This window comes from Melanaphis sacchari, unplaced genomic scaffold, assembly GCF_002803265.2.
Source record: "Melanaphis sacchari strain LSU unplaced genomic scaffold, SCAv2.0 Contig221_pilon_pilon, whole genome shotgun sequence".
NCBI lineage: Eukaryota > Metazoa > Arthropoda > Insecta > Hemiptera > Aphididae > Melanaphis > Melanaphis sacchari.
The window spans coordinates 1,207,411-1,229,826 of record NW_020271098.1 but is presented as its reverse complement, the minus strand read 5'-3'; the positions used below and the strand labels follow the sequence as shown (position 1 = coordinate 1,229,826).

The 22,416-nt window shown below is 28.7% G+C and overlaps 3 protein-coding genes across 4 annotated transcripts; 1 reads left to right on the top strand and 2 right to left on the bottom strand.

The window, feature by feature from the left end:
* Positions 1 to 23: 23 nt before the first annotated feature.
* On the bottom strand, positions 24 to 2,858 carry LOC112594154 (fas apoptotic inhibitory molecule 1). The gene is made up of 4 exons (XM_025338810.1): positions 2,624 to 2,858; positions 1,048 to 1,273; positions 237 to 289; positions 24 to 167 (listed from the first exon to the last, which is right to left on the bottom strand). The coding sequence occupies exons 1-4, from the start codon at positions 2,753 to 2,755 to the stop codon at positions 24 to 26; spliced, it is 555 nt and encodes a 184-aa protein (XP_025194595.1). The 5' UTR covers positions 2,756 to 2,858.
* A 2,425-nt stretch (positions 2,859 to 5,283) lies between these two features.
* LOC112594136 (islet cell autoantigen 1-like protein) lies at positions 5,284 to 11,490 on the bottom strand. 2 transcript variants are annotated; one of them, XM_025338783.1, is made up of 7 exons: positions 10,626 to 10,690; positions 10,116 to 10,363; positions 9,134 to 9,294; positions 8,056 to 8,410; positions 6,517 to 6,610; positions 6,147 to 6,408; positions 5,284 to 5,523 (listed from the first exon to the last, which is right to left on the bottom strand). In XM_025338783.1, the coding sequence occupies exons 1-7, from the start codon at positions 10,655 to 10,657 to the stop codon at positions 5,422 to 5,424; spliced, it is 1,254 nt and encodes a 417-aa protein (XP_025194568.1). In that variant the 5' UTR covers positions 10,658 to 10,690; the 3' UTR covers positions 5,284 to 5,421. The 2 variants fall into 2 exon arrangements, with proteins under 2 accessions (XP_025194568.1, XP_025194569.1); XM_025338784.1 differs by lacking the exon at positions 10,626 to 10,690 and adding an exon at positions 10,920 to 11,490 and having other exon boundaries at positions 5,285 to 5,523.
* Positions 11,491 to 13,739: 2,249 nt separating this feature from the next.
* LOC112594110 (hapless 2-like) lies at positions 13,740 to 21,085 on the top strand. The gene is given in 10 exon segments (XM_025338740.1): positions 13,740 to 13,865; positions 13,867 to 13,998; positions 15,413 to 15,541; positions 16,145 to 16,282; positions 16,345 to 16,562; positions 17,454 to 17,570; positions 17,627 to 17,787; positions 18,674 to 19,058; positions 19,566 to 19,807; positions 20,391 to 21,085. Coding segments are annotated over 10 exon segments (2,343 nt in total).
* Positions 21,086 to 22,416: the final 1,331 nt, after the last annotated feature.

Below are 22,416 nucleotides of genomic sequence, written 5' to 3'. Positions count from 1 at the left end.
CAAAATAAATTATACATATTATATTATAATTCTACAATCAATGCACCATTAACGAATAGACTGTGCACGACACCAATTTTTTTGTCACAACTATGTTCAGTTCGTATTGTTGCTAACATTTCACCAACAGCAAAATGTGTTTCTGTACCGTTTTCAATAAATTCAGACTAAAAACAAATAAGTTTATATTAAAATTATTATTGCCTTATAATATTAATAAATATTATAGATTTTACCATTGCATCTGTAACTTGAGATCCGTTTACAATAATATCCATTGAAGCTTTATCTAAAAATTACCAGCACATGAAATATATATAAAAACAAATTTTATTTTCTGTAGATGATAAATTGTATTTTAAGTTTAACAGCTGAGTAAAATGTTATCTTGTTTAACCCTAACCTAACTCAAAATAAAGAAAGTATTATAACTAATAATATTACTAAAGTCAGCCAAATTGTTAAATTATTTTATTTCTAATTGAGTTGATTTTATCAATTAAATACATTTATTCATTGCGAGAGTTTTTATACATACAGCTAGTAGGACTTATTATTTTTCGTTTACTTAAATACACGGATATACGTATAATGACCCGTGTAGTGTTTATTAATACACGGATTTCCGGGTATTTAGGAATATACGTGTATTTAATAACATTGATACTTTAAAAATCATAATATATTAAAATAAATTTGGTAAGTTCTAGAAATTAACTTTATTAAAAAATAAGTTAAATAAGTTAAACAAGTAACAATGAGCAATGAACGATTTTATTGTAGGATAAATTTATTTAATAGTATAGATAAAAAATTAATAAAAATGTTTTATATATTATAAATTAAATTTTGTATTTTCTACACGCATAATTTAGAAAAATCCGTGTAATTAACACGTGATTGATATATAAGAATCTATGAACACGTTAAGAAAACACACGGGTTCTTAATTTCAAATACACAATTAACGGAATCCGTGTACACATGTATTTTAAGTATCCGTAGGATTTTTTTTTTTTTTTTTAAATAATTTTTCATTAATATTACCAAGAATAATTCGATTTTCAACACCGTCGTTCGTAGTAATTAACCAAGTAGATCGATTTTTTGAGATGTATTCGCAAAAATCTTTTAAGCTCTTTCCGTCAACCAACAAATCATATGTGTACATAAACAACCCATCTGGTTCTACTTTGATAGTGCATTGTACATTGTCTACATCAAAAACTTCATCTCCAACTAATCGAAACATCCATTCTTTTCGTCTCACTATCTGTTATTATTATAAAATAAACATTGTATAAATTAAAACTATTTATTATTTTTATATATTTATAATTTATATAAAACTTTAAGCATTCTTTTTTCTTTGTATTATTGAAATATTAACACATAATTATTATATCACTTAACTTTAAGCTTGTAGACTATATAAATGGAAATATGATTTGAAGAACGGAATTGGAATAAAAATGAAAAATGGAAAGGTTGATGTGATATGAAACAATCAATACACAAGTAACTGATTTTGTTTTATTTATGTAGCAGTTAAAATAGAAGTTGATAATTATTACTAGTACCTGTTTATAAATAATTTTTTTAACAATATCTTTAATTGTAAGCTGATAATGTACGATATTACAACTACACAGTTTTAGGTCTGGTTTCTGAAATTTTTTACATATACACATTAAACTTATAAGATGATAAGAATGCTATTGTTGCCAAAGAGTTGAAGGTACTATATTGTATACAAGTTAATCGAAAAAAGTTATAATTTTAAATAGGTATTTTTATATTTAATAACAGTCATGTTTAAAAATATTAATTATGGACGATAATAGTTGAATTTTTAATCATTAAACCATATTATTTAAATATTTTTAAATATATTCAAGCTAATTGTCATATTTTTAAAAATAAGATTTCAAAAAATAAAGACACAAATCTGATCCTTGTATACTACAAATTGAAGATAAAAGTTAAGTTAAAATTTATTTACTAATCAACATTTTTTGAATAAAAAAAATATTAATAACATGAAAAATAAAAAATTCAAATAGATATTATTACAGTTAATATAATAATTTGTTGAACCTAAAAAACTTTTGCTGGGAAGTAAATATTGACTAATGAAATTCTATTGGTGGTAAAATCTCATTAAAACTTTATTGAAGAAGTAAATCATCGATGAAAAAATTTAACATCTAAAACTTAGGAGAACGGATAAAAAAATTACTAAAGTAAATGTTCGTGATTATATAGTATACGATTCGCATAATCACCGAGTTCTGGAATTCCTAAACAATTTTTGACGATGATAACAATATCTAGATAAAACTGATCACCAAACAGAACACTTATAACTTACTACTATGTAGTGCTATACTTCATATAAATTATAATTTAGGTGCTATTGCAAAAATTATGTCCACCCTATAATTAAACAAAAACAAAAATTGATCAATTGTTATTTATTTCTTGACTAGAATTTTAAGAAAAGACTGACATAATGCAGTTCACGTGACACTGATAATAATGTAGTTAATAGATATAAAAAACATAAAACTCTAGTTATAAATTATAGAAAAATATTGTAATTAATTAAAAAAAATTATCTTACTTTTCCATCCAATCTAATAACTCTTTTACCAGTAGCTGTTCCGTGTTCAAATTCTATTTCATGAACACCGTCTACTAACGGTAGTTTCCACACCGCCACCGTGTCTTCGTTATATTTTGTTTTCTCTGTCATTAGTCAGTAATCAAACAGACTCTATACAAAACTTTTTGGCGTTCAGTTAACAAATCAATATTAGTTAAATAGTAATGATTCAACAGTCGGTGTTCAACTGTTCTGTGAGTATTATAATCGCATACCTTGATCACCCCTTATTACTATTTTATAATTGTCACAATGTTTATAAAATGTTGTTATGGAAACAACCATTATTTTATTTTATTTTATTTTTTTAGGTCAATATATACAATTGATAGTATAATAATTGTCTGGTGTATTTATAGGAATGAAAATGTTTTTTTTTCTTCAGAAAATCAGATTTCCTGCTGTACTGCGACATCATCTGCCACAAAAGTAGTATATTCATTAATACAATAAGTTTTAAAGTATATTCTTATAAAATGATACTAATACATAGGTACTACGTATACTTTTTTCGTATAAATTATTTTAATTTTTAAAATTTAGTCGCTGTTACGAAATATATAGGTATCTACATTTTGATAAAAAATAGTTTTAAAAAATGTGGGTAAGATTTAAATTATATTATTACATTACACAATATTAAAAGTTTTAATTTAGAATAAATTTATTGATGGATAACTATAATATAAAATAATTTGTAAAGTTTTAAGAAAATCAACACAGCACCTGATATTTCAAAAACTTCAATTTTCATTTATATAGCGGATAGCCCTTTTTCTAAAAGTATAGATTTAATTCATTTTTTTTTTTTTTTTTAACAACTAAATTCTTTACGTTTGTAGATAGTATAATTAGCATAATCCAAAAAGGAATATTTTAGAAAATAGTTCTTGTTGGATTGAGCGAAGAGTCATTTAGATACTTCAATTTATCATAAATTAATAAAATTAGATTCCCAAAATCTCGCACTTAATTTATTGAAAACACCAATTGATGAAGATTTGTAATTTTTATGTATGAAACTGTATAGCTTGGTGTAGTTATAACCAGTGGTGTATTGGTAAATATATTTATGGATATACGGACTACTAAATTATGTATATAGTCAACCTAAAAATTTTTTCTCACTCCGCTCGAATAATTTTTCCTTGTTAGTCGTCACTCGTTACGCTACAACTTAATCCCTTATATCATGTTTATATCTATTAATTTCTAAGTTCTAATGTATTACTATAAAATTAAAGACCGGGAACGTTAAGTATCAGTGTCCACTCGTTCAGCAAACATTGTTATCATATATTGCATATTTTTGTTTCAACATTGTGTCATCACAATATTCAAAATTTAAAACAATAAGCGATTTTTAAATTAAATTTTTTTAAATATTATTACTATTCATAGTTTTATAATAAATTAATTAATAATTAAACCTCAACGTATACACATAACGAATAAAGACAATGCAATTTTTAAATTCTTAACGAACGCTCTAATAGTGAAGACTTATTACATGATATTTAGATACTCTTTAGAAATAAAAACTTTTTTTTTAATTACTAATCAGTACCAATTTATCTTTTTTACTATAAATTGTTATAAACAAATGATTCTTTTGAAAATTTTATTTTAATATAATATGCATGCATCAATGTACCTTAATCGATAATTCAAAAGACTAATATCTAAGTTATTAAACTGAATGCTTTAAAAAGATAATTTATTAAATGTTATTTTAAAACACCATATACTAATAAATAAGATAAATAATTCATTAAAACACCTTAAAAATATTTTCCTGTGAACTAAACAATATTTTTTATTTGATTTTCGAGTTATTTTATAAACGTATACTCATAAAATTATATTTTACGTTGGGTATACGCCGAAAATCGAAAATCTGCTGACAAGTATACGGCTTATATTCGCTTATCCATACCAATACTCCACTGGTTATAACTTAAGTATATATCATGAGGCCTATTTGTTCGAGATTTAGGAATACCTGATCTTCATCTAGATTTAGATTTTTAAAATGACAATATTTTTTTTTGTATAATAATATTCCCTATAGAAAAAAAATATTAGTTATATATTATAATAGTATTACAAAAAATTGTTAAATACATATTATGAAGATAATAAAATAATTTTTATCATAAATAATTTAAAAATATATTATTTAATTTACGATAATTAGACATATTTAGTTTATGTTGACGGTATTTGAATATTAATTTAATGGAATAATGAATGTTACCTACATGTTATAACTAATGAGATATTTGGATATTTAAAAAAAAACGCAATAAGTAAACAAAAATTGTTTGATGTAACATCAGGATCGCGGAATATTTTAATAATAACTGTCAGCCATAAAATACGCAAACCTCCATGTCAGTAAATAAAAAAGATATTTTACATTTTCTTAATATTATGGTTTTACAGTATAATTAATCTGCAATTTTTATAAAAAAGTTTTAATTTCCGTACCAAAAATTTGCTACTTTTATATGTATTTATAAATTTATAAGTAATAAAATATATGATTTTATTAACACAATATGTACCATAAAAGTATATTTTTTAAACATAATTTATATTGAAGCTAGTATAAAAATTTGTTTTATACAAATTTATAAGCATTCACATTATTGATTAACTCTTATATACATAATCATATACAATTCACTTTTCTTATCTTTTTTAATGTAAAATAAATAAGCAGAAAAACAGAATTTTTTTTAAATTAAAGTAGTTCAAAGAAGATCTAATGGGTCTAATTTTGTTGTCAATCTGGGATCGTTCAGTGGATCAAGATCAGCAAAAATATCTGCCCAATTTGATGAACTGGTTGATTTCTGTAAAGATATAAATATAAGTATAAAATAACTTAAGTAAGTGGGTGTGATTAGATTTATATCAATGCCTTCAATGAGTTATAATTGTTGATCACCTATACTATAAACTACATTAAATGAACAATAATTCTAAGCTGAGTTTTAATTTACCCAAAATTATCCGGGAATTCAATAAAATTAAGCAATGGTTTAAAATATTTTTTAGTGCCTCGACAAGAATTTTCTAAATATTATTTGATTATATTTTTTTAGAAACATATGAAATTTTCAGTCAAATTAAAACATTTACGGGTGAACTTTGATAAATTTTATCAATAGATTTGATAAATTGTTTAAAATTACAAATTTATAAAACTATTTATTTTTTTTTTTGTTCATACGTTCATACATAATGACAACAAGACAACAACTGAATCAACATAACGTTACCTATCACATATTATATTATACTGTATAGAAAGGTTGACATCGGAGAGGGGAAACTTCCCAAGACTCAGCCCCCCTCACCAAAATGTAAAAACATTCTCTTTAATCGCTACCCTTTTCCCGAAAAAAAATGTATTTATACCCTTCTCTACTATAATAATGAGTTTGCTTTCGTCAGTCGAAAATTATCAACTCACTTTAGTACTCGTATTAACGGCTGTACTTGACCCAGTTGACCCGGATAACAAGTCCGACAATAATTGGGACGGTAAAAATTCATCTCCTGTTCCGAGTAAGTTTCCTTTAAGTTCTGAGTTTTTCTCTTCTTGATTACTTTCGTAAGGATTTGATAAGAAATTTCCAAAATTTTCGCTTCCGTCAAACAACGAAAGCAAAGGGGATTCGTTTGTTTCTTCTACCTGGTCGCAAGTTGCTTCAATACCCAATTCCGTATACGAACTAATGGAAAATTTAAAATATGACTTAAGCATTATTCACTACATATTAAATTTAGATATAATAAACAAATCAACAATATTAAAATTAAATTACACAGAAAATTTATACCTTGAATCATTGGTATTATCTTCTGTCTTGGACGTAGCTTTTACAGATTCCGTTCTCAACTCTTTAATCATTTTGAAGTCATAATGTTGGTACTCTATGGTTAAAAAATAATCATATTATAAATAAATAATGGTATCTATATAGTAAAATATGAAAATATGGCATAATAACGACTAACTAGAACACATCAAATATTATTTAAGAAAGATTATTTAAGTTAAAAATTAAATTCAAATAGAGATTGAAATTGAAAAAATAAAAATAGGTAGGTAGTTAAGTGAAAATAATTACATCATGCAAAAGTGTAACCTATAAAATAACAGAAATAAGAGTTGAAAATAATTGATACCAATAGTATTGATTTAATTAAACAACGTATCTTGAATAATTAAAGTTTTAAATATTTATAATAATTATATGATTCAATTCAAATTTAAAAAAAAAACACTATTTAATTCCTTTCTAAACTATTTAGCTATATATTGATTAAAGAATAAAAACTTCATATAGAAATACCGATTGATCCGTTTAACATCAATACTTATTATTTAAAATACTATTTACGTTTGTTGTCACTCAAAAGAATAAAAAAATTTAAAAAAAAAACATCATATCTTTTTTTCAAAAATATTATATTGTAATATGTATAATGTTATTAGTTATATTTGCAATATATTTATTTTTTAAACAGTTATGTTTTCTGGAATAATTGGTATTTTTTAAGATAGAATCCATAAAAGTTTTTAACTTTTAAGACGTAATTTTAAAATTATGTAATAAAATTAATATAGTTTAGCTACAAAAAAAATTGTTATTAAAAATATAACTATTGATAATGTTTTTTATGTTAAATGAATTATAACGTACACAACTACCGATACCGTACTATAAGTATTGTGCATACGTTATTCGTGAATCTTTTTTCGAATGAAATAGCTTATTATAAATAATAGTGTATTATGGTACACTACAATCTTAAAATAAGAAGATCAAAATTAATCGAGTGCTTAACACTCTTTCACTGTCCATAAATTGTTGTACCACCTTAGTAGAAGGGGTTTGACTCAGGCGATAATCCGTTGGGCCCTGGCCGCGGTGGTCACTCAATACGGCGCCCGAGGTGAGGTGGCACCCTGGGAGGGTCTCCAGGACAGATGTGCGGGTTTCTTGCCCGGAAGAGACATACGATATAGGGGTCGAGTGTCTTCGGGGTATCTCGGAAGAACTGGTTGGACCCCGCAACATACGGAAAGATATCCATAAATTGTTTTGTATTGAGATACGAATTTAATAATAGTTGTGTGATAATATAATGCTAATTAATTCTAAACGTAAGTACGAAAACATATTCTTCACCAATAAGATACAGGATATGGTTATTGATTTGATAAGACGAAATATAAATGCAATTTAATATGATGTACCTACTCCAGTTCCTGACATAAAACTGCAGGTAACAGTATACATTTATATAAAATGAATATAATAATAATATCTAGTGTAACTGATAAGGTTAGGTCATATAATCTTTAGGCTTACGTCTAAAATCTTTAGTTGCGTGCTCAAACGATGCTGCAACGGATTCGGCAAATCGCTGTAAACTTTGTTGATAGAAAATAAGGACGTGTGAAAACATATTGCAACGCGCAGCGGCAAGCAGGTCGACTTTTTGTAAGCAAATCAATTTTTGATGATCGAACTGCTGTTTGGACTTTTTTACTTTGGTCTGTACGTTTTTAAATTTATCTAATTGTGAATTGGTGTCAGGATCTAGTTCTTGAGAAACGTCTTTCATCCAATTCAGAGCAGCCCTGTAGTCTGTACGGGCATTTTCCATACGTTTCACATCGCTCTGTGTATCTTCTACAGCTCTTAAACAAAATGTTTCTATTTCCTGTATAACACATTAATATCAAATCATAAATAAAGAAATTATAACATTTTATGAATTTATGCAATTCAATCATCTATTCGAGTAAGAGAAGAACGACTTTATCAGCTCAGTAATAATATTATTTTCGAAAAATCATTAATCTGCAAAATATACATTACGTACATACGCCACATTTACAACACAAAGACAGATCTAATATCTTATAACAAATGATCATACGAAATTTAAAATAAGTCACAATTTTTTTTTGTAAATACAACTATAATAAAGTTAATTTCAACTTTTAATTTTATATTATTTTGTTAAAAATATCGGATCATAGATTTACTTTGGTTCAGTTCAAAATATTAGATCATTATAAATTTTAAAAATGACAATCTGCAGCTGTTTTGTTATTTATTTTATAATATCGTAATGGGTTTGAATAAATTAAATGATAGTTTTAATTTTTGCCTTTTAAAATAATGTAAAATAAAAAAAAATTAGAATTATCGTGCTATTTCAATATTTTGATAAATTAAAATCTGAAATATCACTTTTATATTTTTTTTTCTCCATTATATACTAATTGTATATGGTAATAAATAATAATCAACTGTACATATTATAGGAATTGTATTTTATATTTACATTGCTTTTTAATTTAAGACTTTTTTTGTTTTTTATTTATTTTATAACATTATAAGATAATTAATAATTATAATTTTCTAATCCTATTTATACCTGGTGTAACCTGGCTAGTGGCGTACGTAAACCAATTCTCTCTTGTCCTGACTGTGCCATACAACTTCCCAAAATTTGCATCATTTCACCAGCTTTGGTTTGATCTTTGTTTCCAGATTTTTTTAAAAACAAGCCCATTTGATTTTCTTCATATGCTAAATCTTCAAAAATAAATAATATAATTTTATTCACAAGCATTAGAAAATCACTTTACTATATTTTTAGATTTGAGTACAAATAGCGTGTCTTTTATTAGTATTAGTTATATCATATTAAAAAAATATATTGTTATCTATCAAGATGTAAATGTAAAATACTTTACTTGTTATATATGTAACACATCGGACTATTTTGCAAGCATATGAACCAGTGGTAGTGCGCAACCTTTTTTTGATCCACGACCCCCAAAATTATGTATTTTAATAATATGACTCCCTCTTATTCCTACCAACATTATGTAAGTGTATAATATATATTAACTTAATGTAAATTAATATATATATATGTCTTAATGTATACAAACATTTTATTCATAAAAATTAAATCGTTAAATTTTAATATTTCTTTAATTTAATTAATCCAAAACATAAAAAAAATAAAAATAACCATGAGATTAAATAAAATCACTGATTAAATTCAATTTAAAAATAACCCATGTATACTGCGCAATTCGATAGAACTTATTATCGCAACATTACAATATAATATAATATTACGAGTGACACAGCCATCGATGGTACAATATAATTTTACTTTATATAAAACTATAAAATAATATACATAATATATAACTTTTTCATTTGGTGTAAAATTATTGACGACTCCCTAATAAAATTTCGCGGCCCCCAAGTTGCGCACCACTGGTATAAACTATTCTATCAATACAATAGTAGTCGGTAAGTTAGATATGTGATGACATATTCTTTATAAATGCAAAAGTTTTAAATAAATAGTTAATGGATTGAACTCAAACAATACTCACTATAAATTTTTTCATCGTATTTATTGACAATCCTTTGCAAATGTTGACAACTGCCCCGAATAGACTTAAATAGTTCTAGTTTAGCATCAAGTTCAGCGTCCGAAGCTACTATGAATTCGTCGTCCTTTTTCCCCAATTTTTTACATACTTGCTGTTTAGTTACCCAGTATTTGTGTTGCATTTTAGCTACAGTTGAGCCATTGGCGTTGTTTTGCCAACGGTTCAATCCTGGAGCATCATACGTATTCCTAAACAAAAATACATGTCTTATTAGTTATTAGATAAATTATTTTAAATTTTGAATTTTAATTGCGGAACTATAATTTAATGTTTTCTAAAATATGGAACCAAAAATGTATTTCCAACAAATAATAATAAAATTATTTATTATCCTAGCTCATTTTCATCAATATCATAGAATATAGACTATACGACGTTAGCTATAGAGAAACCATTTCAAAATGACATAATAATAAACAGACATAACATGATATTTTTGGTAAATCCTACCAAAAGCATTTTCTAATCAGATTTTGGAACATGCAAATTCCACACCTTTAAGATGAACTGGTTAAATAAGATATTAATAATGATAAAACATAAAAGGTAAATATGCTTATTAAAATAATGTTAACGATGGTAAAAAGTATAATATTAATAATAATAGTAATAATAGCCAAAATGTACACATATGTAATAATTATTACTATTTAACTTTACATAGATATTACAGATGTACGATAACACAATGTTGGAGGCGTGCCCGCAATATCAAAAATATGTAATATAATTATAGTTACTCACCATCCCGATTCCGAGAGACTCATAATGATTGAACGTTACAGGATGTCCGACAAAATTTTCGAAAAAATTCGAGTGTTCACGTAGAAAAAAAACTAACTTATAATATTGTATTGACACACACGCTCTATGCGTACGGTGATAGTGTGCGTGGATACGAGCGCTGCGGACTAGATTAAAAAGGAATTCACTAAGTACATAATATAGTGGCCACGACGACCGTTTGCGACGCGGTGTAAACAGCTAGCTTACAGAGGACGTGTGACGATAACAATATATGATTACTATTGTCGTTAGCAGCGAAATTTATGCATATTTGTCTTAAATCGTAGAATATTAATCGTGGCGAACGACGAAACAGGCGATTTTATTTTCCGTTTGTTTTTACATTTATTGCAATAATATTGTTGCCGTTGTTTTCTCCGTCCGATGAGATTTATACGGAAATCGGTGGATGAAAAATAAAATATCGATTATGAATTCGGGCGCGCGAACCGTCTGCATGCGACCTTACAGCGAAAATGATGTCGTCATACGCCACCACTTGTGTAAACGGTTGTCGGTTGGAATGGCGACCGGAGGAAATCAATACTATACCGGGCAAACGCGTTCGCGGGGTGCCCCTATAGAATAGTGTTATGCACTACCTTTCGCAGCTGTTACTCACTATAGCGTAGCGTAGAAATGATAGTGTTAACACGCGCGCAAAGTTTTTGAAATTTTTTTTGACCGCAGAAGGGTCTATTGTTTTTAATCAAAATAATTTACATACAATGAAATCGAGGTAACGTTTGTGGATCCGAATATAAACCACAAAATATAGTTTATAGGTAATATATTATAGTACACGCGCGGGCGCATTCGTGCAATACGTATACTTCATATTAATTTTATTTACGTTCGAACCGATTTAGTATTTAGACGTTTTATTCGTGACTATACGCGAAAATAATTTAATGTAAATATACCTAAACGCTGAGAGTTGTTCATGGAATTTCTTATCGCAGACGCACAAATATAATATAGTAGATGTGTAAAAGCGTTACGAATTACGGTATAAACTTTATAAAACCATATTATGAGCCAACGAACTCACAAATATTGTAGATTCGTCATGTATGAACCTGCTAAGCATTGTCATAATCTACAGGAAAAAAATCGTTAGACCAAATAAAAATGTAATACCTACCGGATGGTTATTGGTAAATGGATAATTAATTTATGATAATAAAATAAAAACTAAAGGAAGTGCATAATATGAATGATAAATTATGTTATCGAGACAGTGATTGTGGGGCACAAACTCGGCACAGGCTTATAGCATGAACCAACGAAACAAGTTTCACACAGTCGCACAGATGTCCTCCAAAAGAATAAACCCGATTCGTTTAATAAAAGAGAGTCCGTGAAAACACCATTTTTAAATGTATTTAGTCATTGAATCCAGAGCATCTTTACGTCAAATGTCTTAAGAATATTAATTGTTTGTGACTTAGAAATATCGCGCAGTATTAAAATATTTTGAAATTGAGTTTATTTTGTATATTAAGTATATTTTTACTATCATTTCAAAACTACAACAAATTTATCGCTGCAGCAGTACGGCCAGTACCAGTATGGTTGTTATATAGATGGGTATGCAACACTAAACACATTTTGGCTCAACAATTAAACGAGTATCTGAGTCAGTAACGAACACCCTGGTACCCATCAGGGTTCTAAAGTTTTAGTGGTGCTTCAGTCCTTTCCATTGACCACGTTAAAATATAGGTGCATTTTTGAAAACAATTTAGCATTGAAAATTTGAAACATAAAGATAATAAATCTATAATTAAATAAATTTGACCTATGTACAATGGTCATACATTACTAAAACGCCCAAAATATAACATTATTATTATTTATTCATCTTACCTACACGTCCATACTAACGTAACTCGATGCAAAGATTTAACAAAAATTATACATAATTCAAAGACGTAATATTACCTACGATTTTATTGACCTGTGTTAACTTTAGCCAGAACATAATTAATATTACTAGTGTAACGTACCAACGGTGCATGATTTGAGTGAAATTATATTATCCTCCAGAACCTTTTAGCTTTTTTTTCTGTATTAATTTGTTTTTACTTTTTAGGGTACAATATTTATCAGTTTGATATAAAAATTAACTGGAACATATCCTGTAAGCTGTATAATGTATAATTATAAATCGACTGCAGTCCATATTTTTTGCACGTTCGCGTCGACAGAATAAGTAGAATGTTTTTTCCGTCTTTAAATTTATGTACAGTTCTATTAGATCAGCTTGACATATGTACAAAAGATAATTAACATGGATAGGCGATTATTACTATATTATTAATACCTATTAACTTAAATTGAGTAACTTAACTATGTAATATATCTTCACAGACATCTGTAGCTAAAAATACCATGTTAAGTATATCAAGAATCAATAATGTAAATCCTTATTATAGGCAATAATAGCATACAGTGTCCCAAGTATATTATGAAATAATGAAACCAATATTGCCACTTTATCAAGAATGAAACAACAACAAATTAAATTCTGCTGAATTCTGATGTCAAAAAATAATGTTTCTCATTCATAATAGATATTATTATTTTGTAATGCACTATGTGTTGCACGTATGCAACTGTATGTGTAATACAGGATTGTAAGTGTCTTGCGTTTCTATAGTTTACAAAATAACAACTATACCTATTTGGTATTTTTAAATTTCTATCGTAGTATCGTGAGATTGATATGGATACATGGTTGTATATGTGTATGTTCATTTTGTGTGTGTCTATACAATGAGATTTACGATATTACTCTTCCAAATTATGTATTTAATATTTCGAGTAGTTAGTGGATCTAATAGTTATTACTGTACAGGTTCAAATAGTGGTATGAGTGGTAACATACATTTTAAATGTATAAAAAACACTATGCAACAGCACTTCGTGTGAAACAATAATTGACTATTTAGATAAACCCGGACCGGACGTAATTATAGATACCAACAATAAGGTATTGTTGAATCTTGAAATCGAAAACATTTCTACTATTCACGTAAGTTGTACAACTAGCCTATCCATAATAAAATAAATGTATTGTTTTACAATCTTAACCTAATAATCACAGAGGATAATTTAATAATAGAATATATTTTATGCGTACATTTTAAATACGCTTATTAAGTGCCTTACCATCTCACATTTCCGCGGACCCCAATATACAATATGTATTTGTGTAGCCGGATATAAATACCAACAGCATATACAATCATGAAAGTTGCCATTTTATTTAAAAGAATATTAATGTATAGCTATTACTCAAATGTCTAACCATAAAAATTTAACGGCAATGTTTAAATATTTAACTGTTTCTTTTGACGTCTTAATTTATGTAATGTACAGTAATGATCAATGGTTTGTCCATTTATAATGATAGGTAGTTGGTACGTGTTTTTATTAGTTTCACAAATTTTTGTACAATCCGTTCTATATTTTGTATCTCTTGTATACAACGATTTAAATTCAGTCATTATATACAGATTTATTAGTTATGTTTTTAATATTATCTCGTGGATATAAACTACCTGCATCGCATTCAAACTAAAACGAAGTTGTTTAATAATAGTGTAAATAAAAAATTATAATGTGTATAGCAGTTATTTTCCTGTAAAAATTTAAAAATTTAGTATAGTGCCCAATTAAAACGAGTAATAATAGAATAAGATGTTGTTTAGTGTCCTATCTTTCTTCTTCTGTCGATATAACTTCTTTCTAAAGTTTTTTCTAAGAGTTTTAATTCTCTGAAAATGTTTAGGCTTCCGATATGAAACAAAAATTACAAATATTCACTAAAAAGTAGATTTATTTATTCAAAATAGGTAGGTATTAAATAGTGCTTTTAAAAACGAATTATAACAATGATGGAATTTATCATCGTCTGGTGTGGTTTTAACTATTATATTAGTGTATGAAAATTTCATGAAATTTAAATTTGTGAAATATTTCGGTATTATAATACATTTTTTTCTTTAAATAAATTTAATTTTTACATATTGTTGTCATAATTAACCTTCACAATTTTATAATATTATCAATGGTAATGGTTATACCTAGAACTTTTAGTTTATATAATTAATAATTGATAAATAGCCATAATTAATATTTGTGTTAGAAAAAATTTCAATATTTCACGTTTTTGTGAAACAAAAAAAAATTTCAAATACTTATCAGTATTGAAAAACATAAACCTTAAAACTAAATACAAAATGTTATTATTAGTTTATTTTTATATACTTTTAACTTTATAACTCTTTTAGTTTACTCTCGATAAAGAAATACGTTTTTGGTTATAAATATAATATATATGATATGTATAACACATTAAGTATTAAAATTATGTGTAAAATACATACTTACATAATATTATGGTTATATTCAAATACAAAATCTTATATTTCAATGTTTACCAGGTACTATTTATTAATTATGTTCGTGATTCAATAAATTCAAATTTCACAATGTATCGTCTCTTGAAACCAATCGTTTTAAAAGTACAGTTAGCTGGGCCAAGAGAGTTGTATAAGTTACGCTTTATAAATGTGAGTACTATTATTATTTTAGTTAAATAGGTAATTATTACTGTTTAAAAAAAGTTATGACAATGTTAATTATTTATTATACAATAATAAATTGTATATAAATATAATATATTAATATATATTAAGAAGGTGTTAACTTAAAAAAAATAAAAATATTCCACTTATATAAATAAGGACCACCCTAACATATTTATATATATTTTATTTATTGTGTAACTTTTAAACTATATCACAATATTATTCTTTATTTTATGTGAACTTTGGTTGTTCATATCATAAAAACTAAGTCCAACCTTTGCCAGCTACCAGATTCTTAATATATTCTATTCTATAGAAGTTATCAATTTATATTTTTGGAGTGATATATTAAGAATTCAGGAAATTTTTAGGAGTTATCAATATGTATATTATATTTAATTAAAGAAATGGTACTGAACAAAATCAAAAAAATTAACGAAAACCTTATTTAAAAAATAATTTTATATCTGATAGCTAACTTAACTTTACGGTATAATTAGAGTGCATTAATATGAATATGAATTACTTATCTATAATACGCACAATAAATTATTATTATGTGCTCATAATTAATTATTTTTGAAGTACGTAAATGGTGGACCAACAGAAGAAGTCATCAGTAAAGCGACCCGGAAGAATTACTTTGGATGCGATTCTGGAAATATTAACCCAACGTGCGGTGTGCAATATTATGGCTTAAATGAACCGGTGCCTTTTTCAAAAGCAAGTAAATTAACTCTTGAAGTTAACGAAATAATAACTCAAAGTTCGTTCTGTTTATAAAGGGTTTTTGTTGTTCGTGTCTTGATTCGGTCAATGCTGCACGTCAACAAAGATCATCCGAGGCAGTTAACAAAAATAACATTTCAATAACGACCAACAATGATATTGTCATTCAACCAAGAGGCGAACAAGATTGTAAAAACATTAGTGAAAGTCCTAGTTATGCGAATTCATTTGCTTACCACGAGAGTGCGCATTGTTTTAGATATAGCGATTTATGGTAATACCTATATTGTAATACTTAGTATTTATAGTGATATTATTTTAGATCCTGAATGAAGCAACAAATGTATTGATTTTACAATGATACAATTTATAGAGCAAAAAATGCTTTGATCTTAATTTTGAAGATAGTCTCTCTGTCTCTAATAGAAAATTGGATCTATTTGGTACTTGTGAGAGATAAAATTGGAAATTTCCAGTAATTTTCAAAACTATTGGAAAAAAAAACAACGGAAATATTTACACCAAACCGATTTTCGACAATATCAATCGTATTTTATTATAATACAAATACGAATAATTTTTGATACTTGAAATTTTCATGAAATTAGTGTACTTCCATTTTCAAAATTTGAATGAATCCAAATATTTAAACAAAGAACAATGATTTTAAGAATTTATCGTGATTCAAAAATATTATTCTTGAAAAATAAAAATTTTTACGTATATTGCTATATTTTACTACAAGTAAACAATGACACTTTCAAAATATTTAGATGAATTTTAAGTCTATTTTTATTTTATACCGAATAACGCCTACTATTATCTACACCTCTCCCCCACTCATATAAAAATATGCAATAATATGTATTATACCGAAAATATAAAAATATTAACCATTTGTTTTGTATTAATATGAGACGGGTTTGTGTACATTAAGCTTACTAAATATTTAAAAAAAAAAGTTACAAAAAAAATTTATAAAAGCATTTACATTTTAGCCATATTAGTTATTATTTCATACAACAGAAAATCAATAGGAATGATAAAAATAGCACACGTACCGATGAAGATCACCAAACATTAATTATAATTTATAACAGCAATATTATAATATATAATTACAACTTTATTTAGCGATATTTGTTTATTATTATAACTTACACAGGCTCAATGTTTATAAAGTAGAAAAATCAGAAACAGTCTTGCCACTAACATTGGAATTATTCAAAAAAATTGAAAGTAGTAGCGTTTACGTACTTCAGCAACAAAGTTCATCTTCACTGTAAAAACAAAGTTTAAATAATTTACACATATTATTTATAAAATATATTTCCACAGATCAACCAACAGGAAACTGACCATTTACAAAAATTTAGTATCGTACCGATACGAGGTCAAAGGTTTAAATGAAACAGTCGACAACGACTTGATGGCCATGTTTATTCTGATACCTCAGGACATACCTAAAGCTTATCAATACGGTCTCCCGCACTTAAACAGTATGTCATCAAAGAATAATTAAATTCATTATATTATTTCATAATAATACTCATATTATTTGTGTGTCTAATTACATTTATCAACTTTACTATAGCTTCAACACACTTCATTTACTGAATGAACATTATATGGTTTTATTTTTTTATTTTAATTCGTAGACCATAATAATTATTTAATAAGTGTAAATTAATTTGCGTTTCGGTCTGCTTTTAGAGAAAAGTCGTTATTGATGTTTGAATTTGTGTGTTGATAGCAATGGTAAAGCCAGAATTTGAATGTAGGGGTAGGAGAGGGGTGTTGGGAGAGGCTCGATTAAGATCTCTCGTAAGTTTGGTATGACAGTGGCTTTCAACCAGTGATCTACAAATAAAATCTAACTTTAAAAATAAAACCTCGATTATCCGTGAGGGCGTAAATAATATTATGAAAAAAGCCACAGTAAAAGTAAAAGCATATTGTTCTTTATACTAATAGACATTAGTTATTATTATCATTTTAGACATTATTTTTAGTATTAATATTTCAAATTAAATAATTACACAACATTTCACCCGTTTAAATCTAATAAATACATTAATATTCGATGAATGTATAATAGTTACGTGACATCACGATAAGTGATAATAAATCATGATGCTGACAAAAAGGTCGAGATTTTCCTAAACATTACTGTATATTACATCGATTTTATTATTATTTAAAATGTATTCGAATTACCTAAATACCTAATTGCACAATGTCCACCCTGCCTCGTACCACAAGTTGTCAGTACGTACAAAATGGTTCTGCTACTTCTGCCAGATATCCACGGTCGCCGCCGCCGTTGTCATCATCGTCGATATCATATATAATCATCGATAGCTTCAGTAATGCACTCTTTTGCAGATCAACCGGCCGGAAAGTACCTCGCTATCCATCCGAGCAAGATGTCGAAAAACGGCGGTGCCGAATGCGACAAAATCGGAGTGGAACCACGAGCTTTCCACGAACAACCGGACAGGTGTTATCGGCCGCGAGGCAGCTGTCTCGGCCAACAGCCCATCCAACTGCTGCGGCAGCGGGAGGAAGACTGCAGTGGGGAGCCTTTGGCGGGCTCCACAAGTGGCCGTTTGTTCGTCGAAGACTATGTAAAAGGCGACATCAGTTTCGACAACGTGGCGGACCACATTATCGTGGACCGTCAACCGTTCTCGTCCGATGCCGAAACACCCGTTTCCGTGCAGAGCGTCGGAGAGGTCAGACTAGACGACAACGCAGTCGTCAACGACAAGTATTATCTATAATCTCTATTCAATGGTAATAAAAAATAATTTATGACATTCAGATGATAACATTAATAAAATACATGCAATTCAAAATGACCCAACTTATCACCGAGGATATCCTCTTATCGGTAAAGTTGAAAAGTATTAATAGTGAAAAAAATCAGTTTCTCTACATACCGTTTTCTATTATGTTATTTCAAGATACGGCAAAAATGTTTGAAATATATAGTTTTATTGGTTTTTATTGGGTGAATATTTCGGTAGATAATTTTGTTGAAAGTAACTAGTAATTAGTTTTAGCATGACTTTTTGTTAGAGTGGTCTTCTCACTCCTAATAATATGATCATTATATTATAACAAATTTTCCTCGTTATCGGCATATAATTAAAACGTAATACGACCAGGATTTCTGACTAATAATTTGTGTAATATACTATATAAATCATGATATTATACCTTTCAGCCATTATGATAACACGTTTTTTTTTTTAATATTAGAAATTTTCTATAGGGTTTTACTTCAGATAAGCGAGATACACGCGATTCTTGACAACGGCTGTAATAACACCGCAAAATTGCTCGTATTCGTGACGAATTTAGGTTTGAAAACAGCAGAATTCTTCATTGACACTTCTGGTCAATCAGATTTGAAAAAAATCGAAAAAAAACGGGGACAAGTGATTGTACATCCCCAACAGACCGAAAAGATATTTATGGCATTCGAATGCCACACTAACGAGTGCGTCGCAACCGGTGAGCTGTACCTATTTATATTTTTAAGTACCTATTCGTCAGATAATACAACACAGTGTGTTGAATTTACATGCAACCAACGTCGTTGTGTAGTACTAAACACACTTTCACGTACAATTTCTCGAAACAACGAACACGATGCGTATTTGTTTCTAATAATTTTGAAATATTTCTTTAAATTTTTCACAACAGTAATAATTTTTTGGGTAAAATAAATCGTTGGACATTCCGATCACCTCATGATAACTCTGTTTCAAAATATTTCATACAAAAAAATCTGAAAAATATGACGTTTTTGGAATTTCGTGTAATATAGATAGGTATGTACAGGAAGATCTCACAAAAAACTATACAATTTTTTACTTTCGTTTTTTGTTTTAATCATAAAAAATATATACCAATGCAAGACGTTTGAAACTATGGCCTGATCCTACCTGTAACGGTTATTATACACTCGTTTTTACGTAGGTACATTGTATGTCGTATTGTCGTATTGTCGTAATACGTACACTGGCCAAACACTGGCGCACAGCTAGGGAGAGCGCATCGTCGTGAAATTTATTCCGGTGCGTCTGTTTTCCAGTGCGATTGTACGCCAACCAAACCGCCGCCACCACTGCCACCGCAGTGGCGTCCAGAAAATTCAAGATCGTCCGAGGTTCCGGCTGCTACTGCCTGTGGCACAGACGGTGCAAGTGTTACCAGACCGTATCCCCGTGTACCACCGGTGGCCGATCGCTGAGCCAGGCACAGTACACTGCGGCCGGGTTTCTGGGCGACGTGCCCCCGAGGACGGCGGTCGCCGAGGAGGCCGTCCGCGATCGAGACACGCTGGTCGCCAGTCTCGTCTTGCTGATCGGCTACTTGGCCGTGGCGTTGGTCCTGGGCCTGCTCAAAGGTATGTCGCCGTACCGCAGCCACTGGCTGTGGATAGTCGGCCCAGGTAAGCGGCACTTGGACGCGTACAAAGAACCGGAACTCAGAGCGTGCCCAGTGACCCGGGACGACCGCGGTTACTGCGTGCACCCCGTAACCAGGTCCCGGCACATACGGCTGCTGGACAGGGGACAGGAATTCGTTGCCAACGCGCTCTTTTTCGTCAGCCTGCCGACCGCCGCGGTGTACCAGGCGTACTGCAACCTGACGAGCGATTGCTGTTTCCAGGCCCAAGAACTGCACTCGTCCTATTCCACTGCTTTGTCGGCCAACGGGAAGTTCCATGACTGTTGCGATTTCCCGTTTCTGCAAGAATCGAGTGCATCGGAAAACGTCGAATGACGTACACGATGCATAATCCGGCTCGCAGCAACATTGTTATTGTCTTTCTACTAATAATATTATTATTGCTATATGTACAGTTATTACTATACCACCACACCAGCCGTTTTCGGGGCGAGTCGTTATCGCTACACGTAAAAAGACTTACCTTTAACTACATAGCGTTATGCACTGCAGTCCACCATATTAAGTAGATTAAAAAGTATTATAAAATATACGTACCCATTTGAAATTTCATGTTTCCACGTGATTTACGGTTCACAAACTACGTTTAAAAGTTAAGACGGACGTCGTTCATAATCGCACACTTTCAAAAAAAAGGTCGTCGTTCAAAACCGCACACTTTTATAATTTTATCCCGCATATTTTCCCCAAATTAAACCGTTCAATACCACACGCATCAATATATTTCAATAATATATACATTTATCTAAATTAATATTATCATTTAGTACCGCACACCATATTTTTTAATCAAGGTCAAAAAATCTTAAACCAAATTTAGACTCGTACGAAACGATAACGTAAACCGTACATATAAAGTATGTAGGAAAAAATATATTTTAAATTTATAAAATCGTTTCATGACCAAGGAAATACATTTAATTGATTATTTAAAAACATTAGAGTGTACATTTATTTCAATTTAATTATACATAAAATCGTTTTTAATTTGTACTAAATTATTTTTTTATAATATAATATGCTTAATTTTTGTCAATCAAATGAGTGCGGTTTTGAACTATCAACCTTTCAGATTTACCTTTTTAACAATAGAATAAATATGTGCGGTATTGAACGGTGTAAAATATGCGGTTATGAACGGTAAATGTGCGGTAATGACGACCACCGGTTAAGACAATTGAAAAACGTGAAGCCATCTTATGTAGGTACAGGTTATAAATCTTAAAAATAACCTTGGATATAATATAGGTACTTAAGCTGACGTTTGTCAGAAAATCTCCGCAGTCTGTTCAGAATCGTTTTTCGTGTGCTATGAATAGCTATCATCGAATTTAATTTTCCTTCACTACATAGGTACTGCTTTCAGCCAATAATATCAATCATCATCGAAGGTATACTTGCTTAAGATAATATAAAAATTGAGTTTAAAAATTTTAAATGTGAGCTTTACAGTGTTTTTTTCTTGTCTGACCAATGTTGCAACGTAAAACATAATACCTAATTATTAAGATAAAATCATTTTTTAGTTAAAATCTCAATAAAAAATTTTAAAAATTTATACTCGGAATCGACCATGGCGGAAATTTGCTGTTTAACTAAATTATTTAAATCATTGACTACTGATTAGTAGGTACTAATTTACTTAT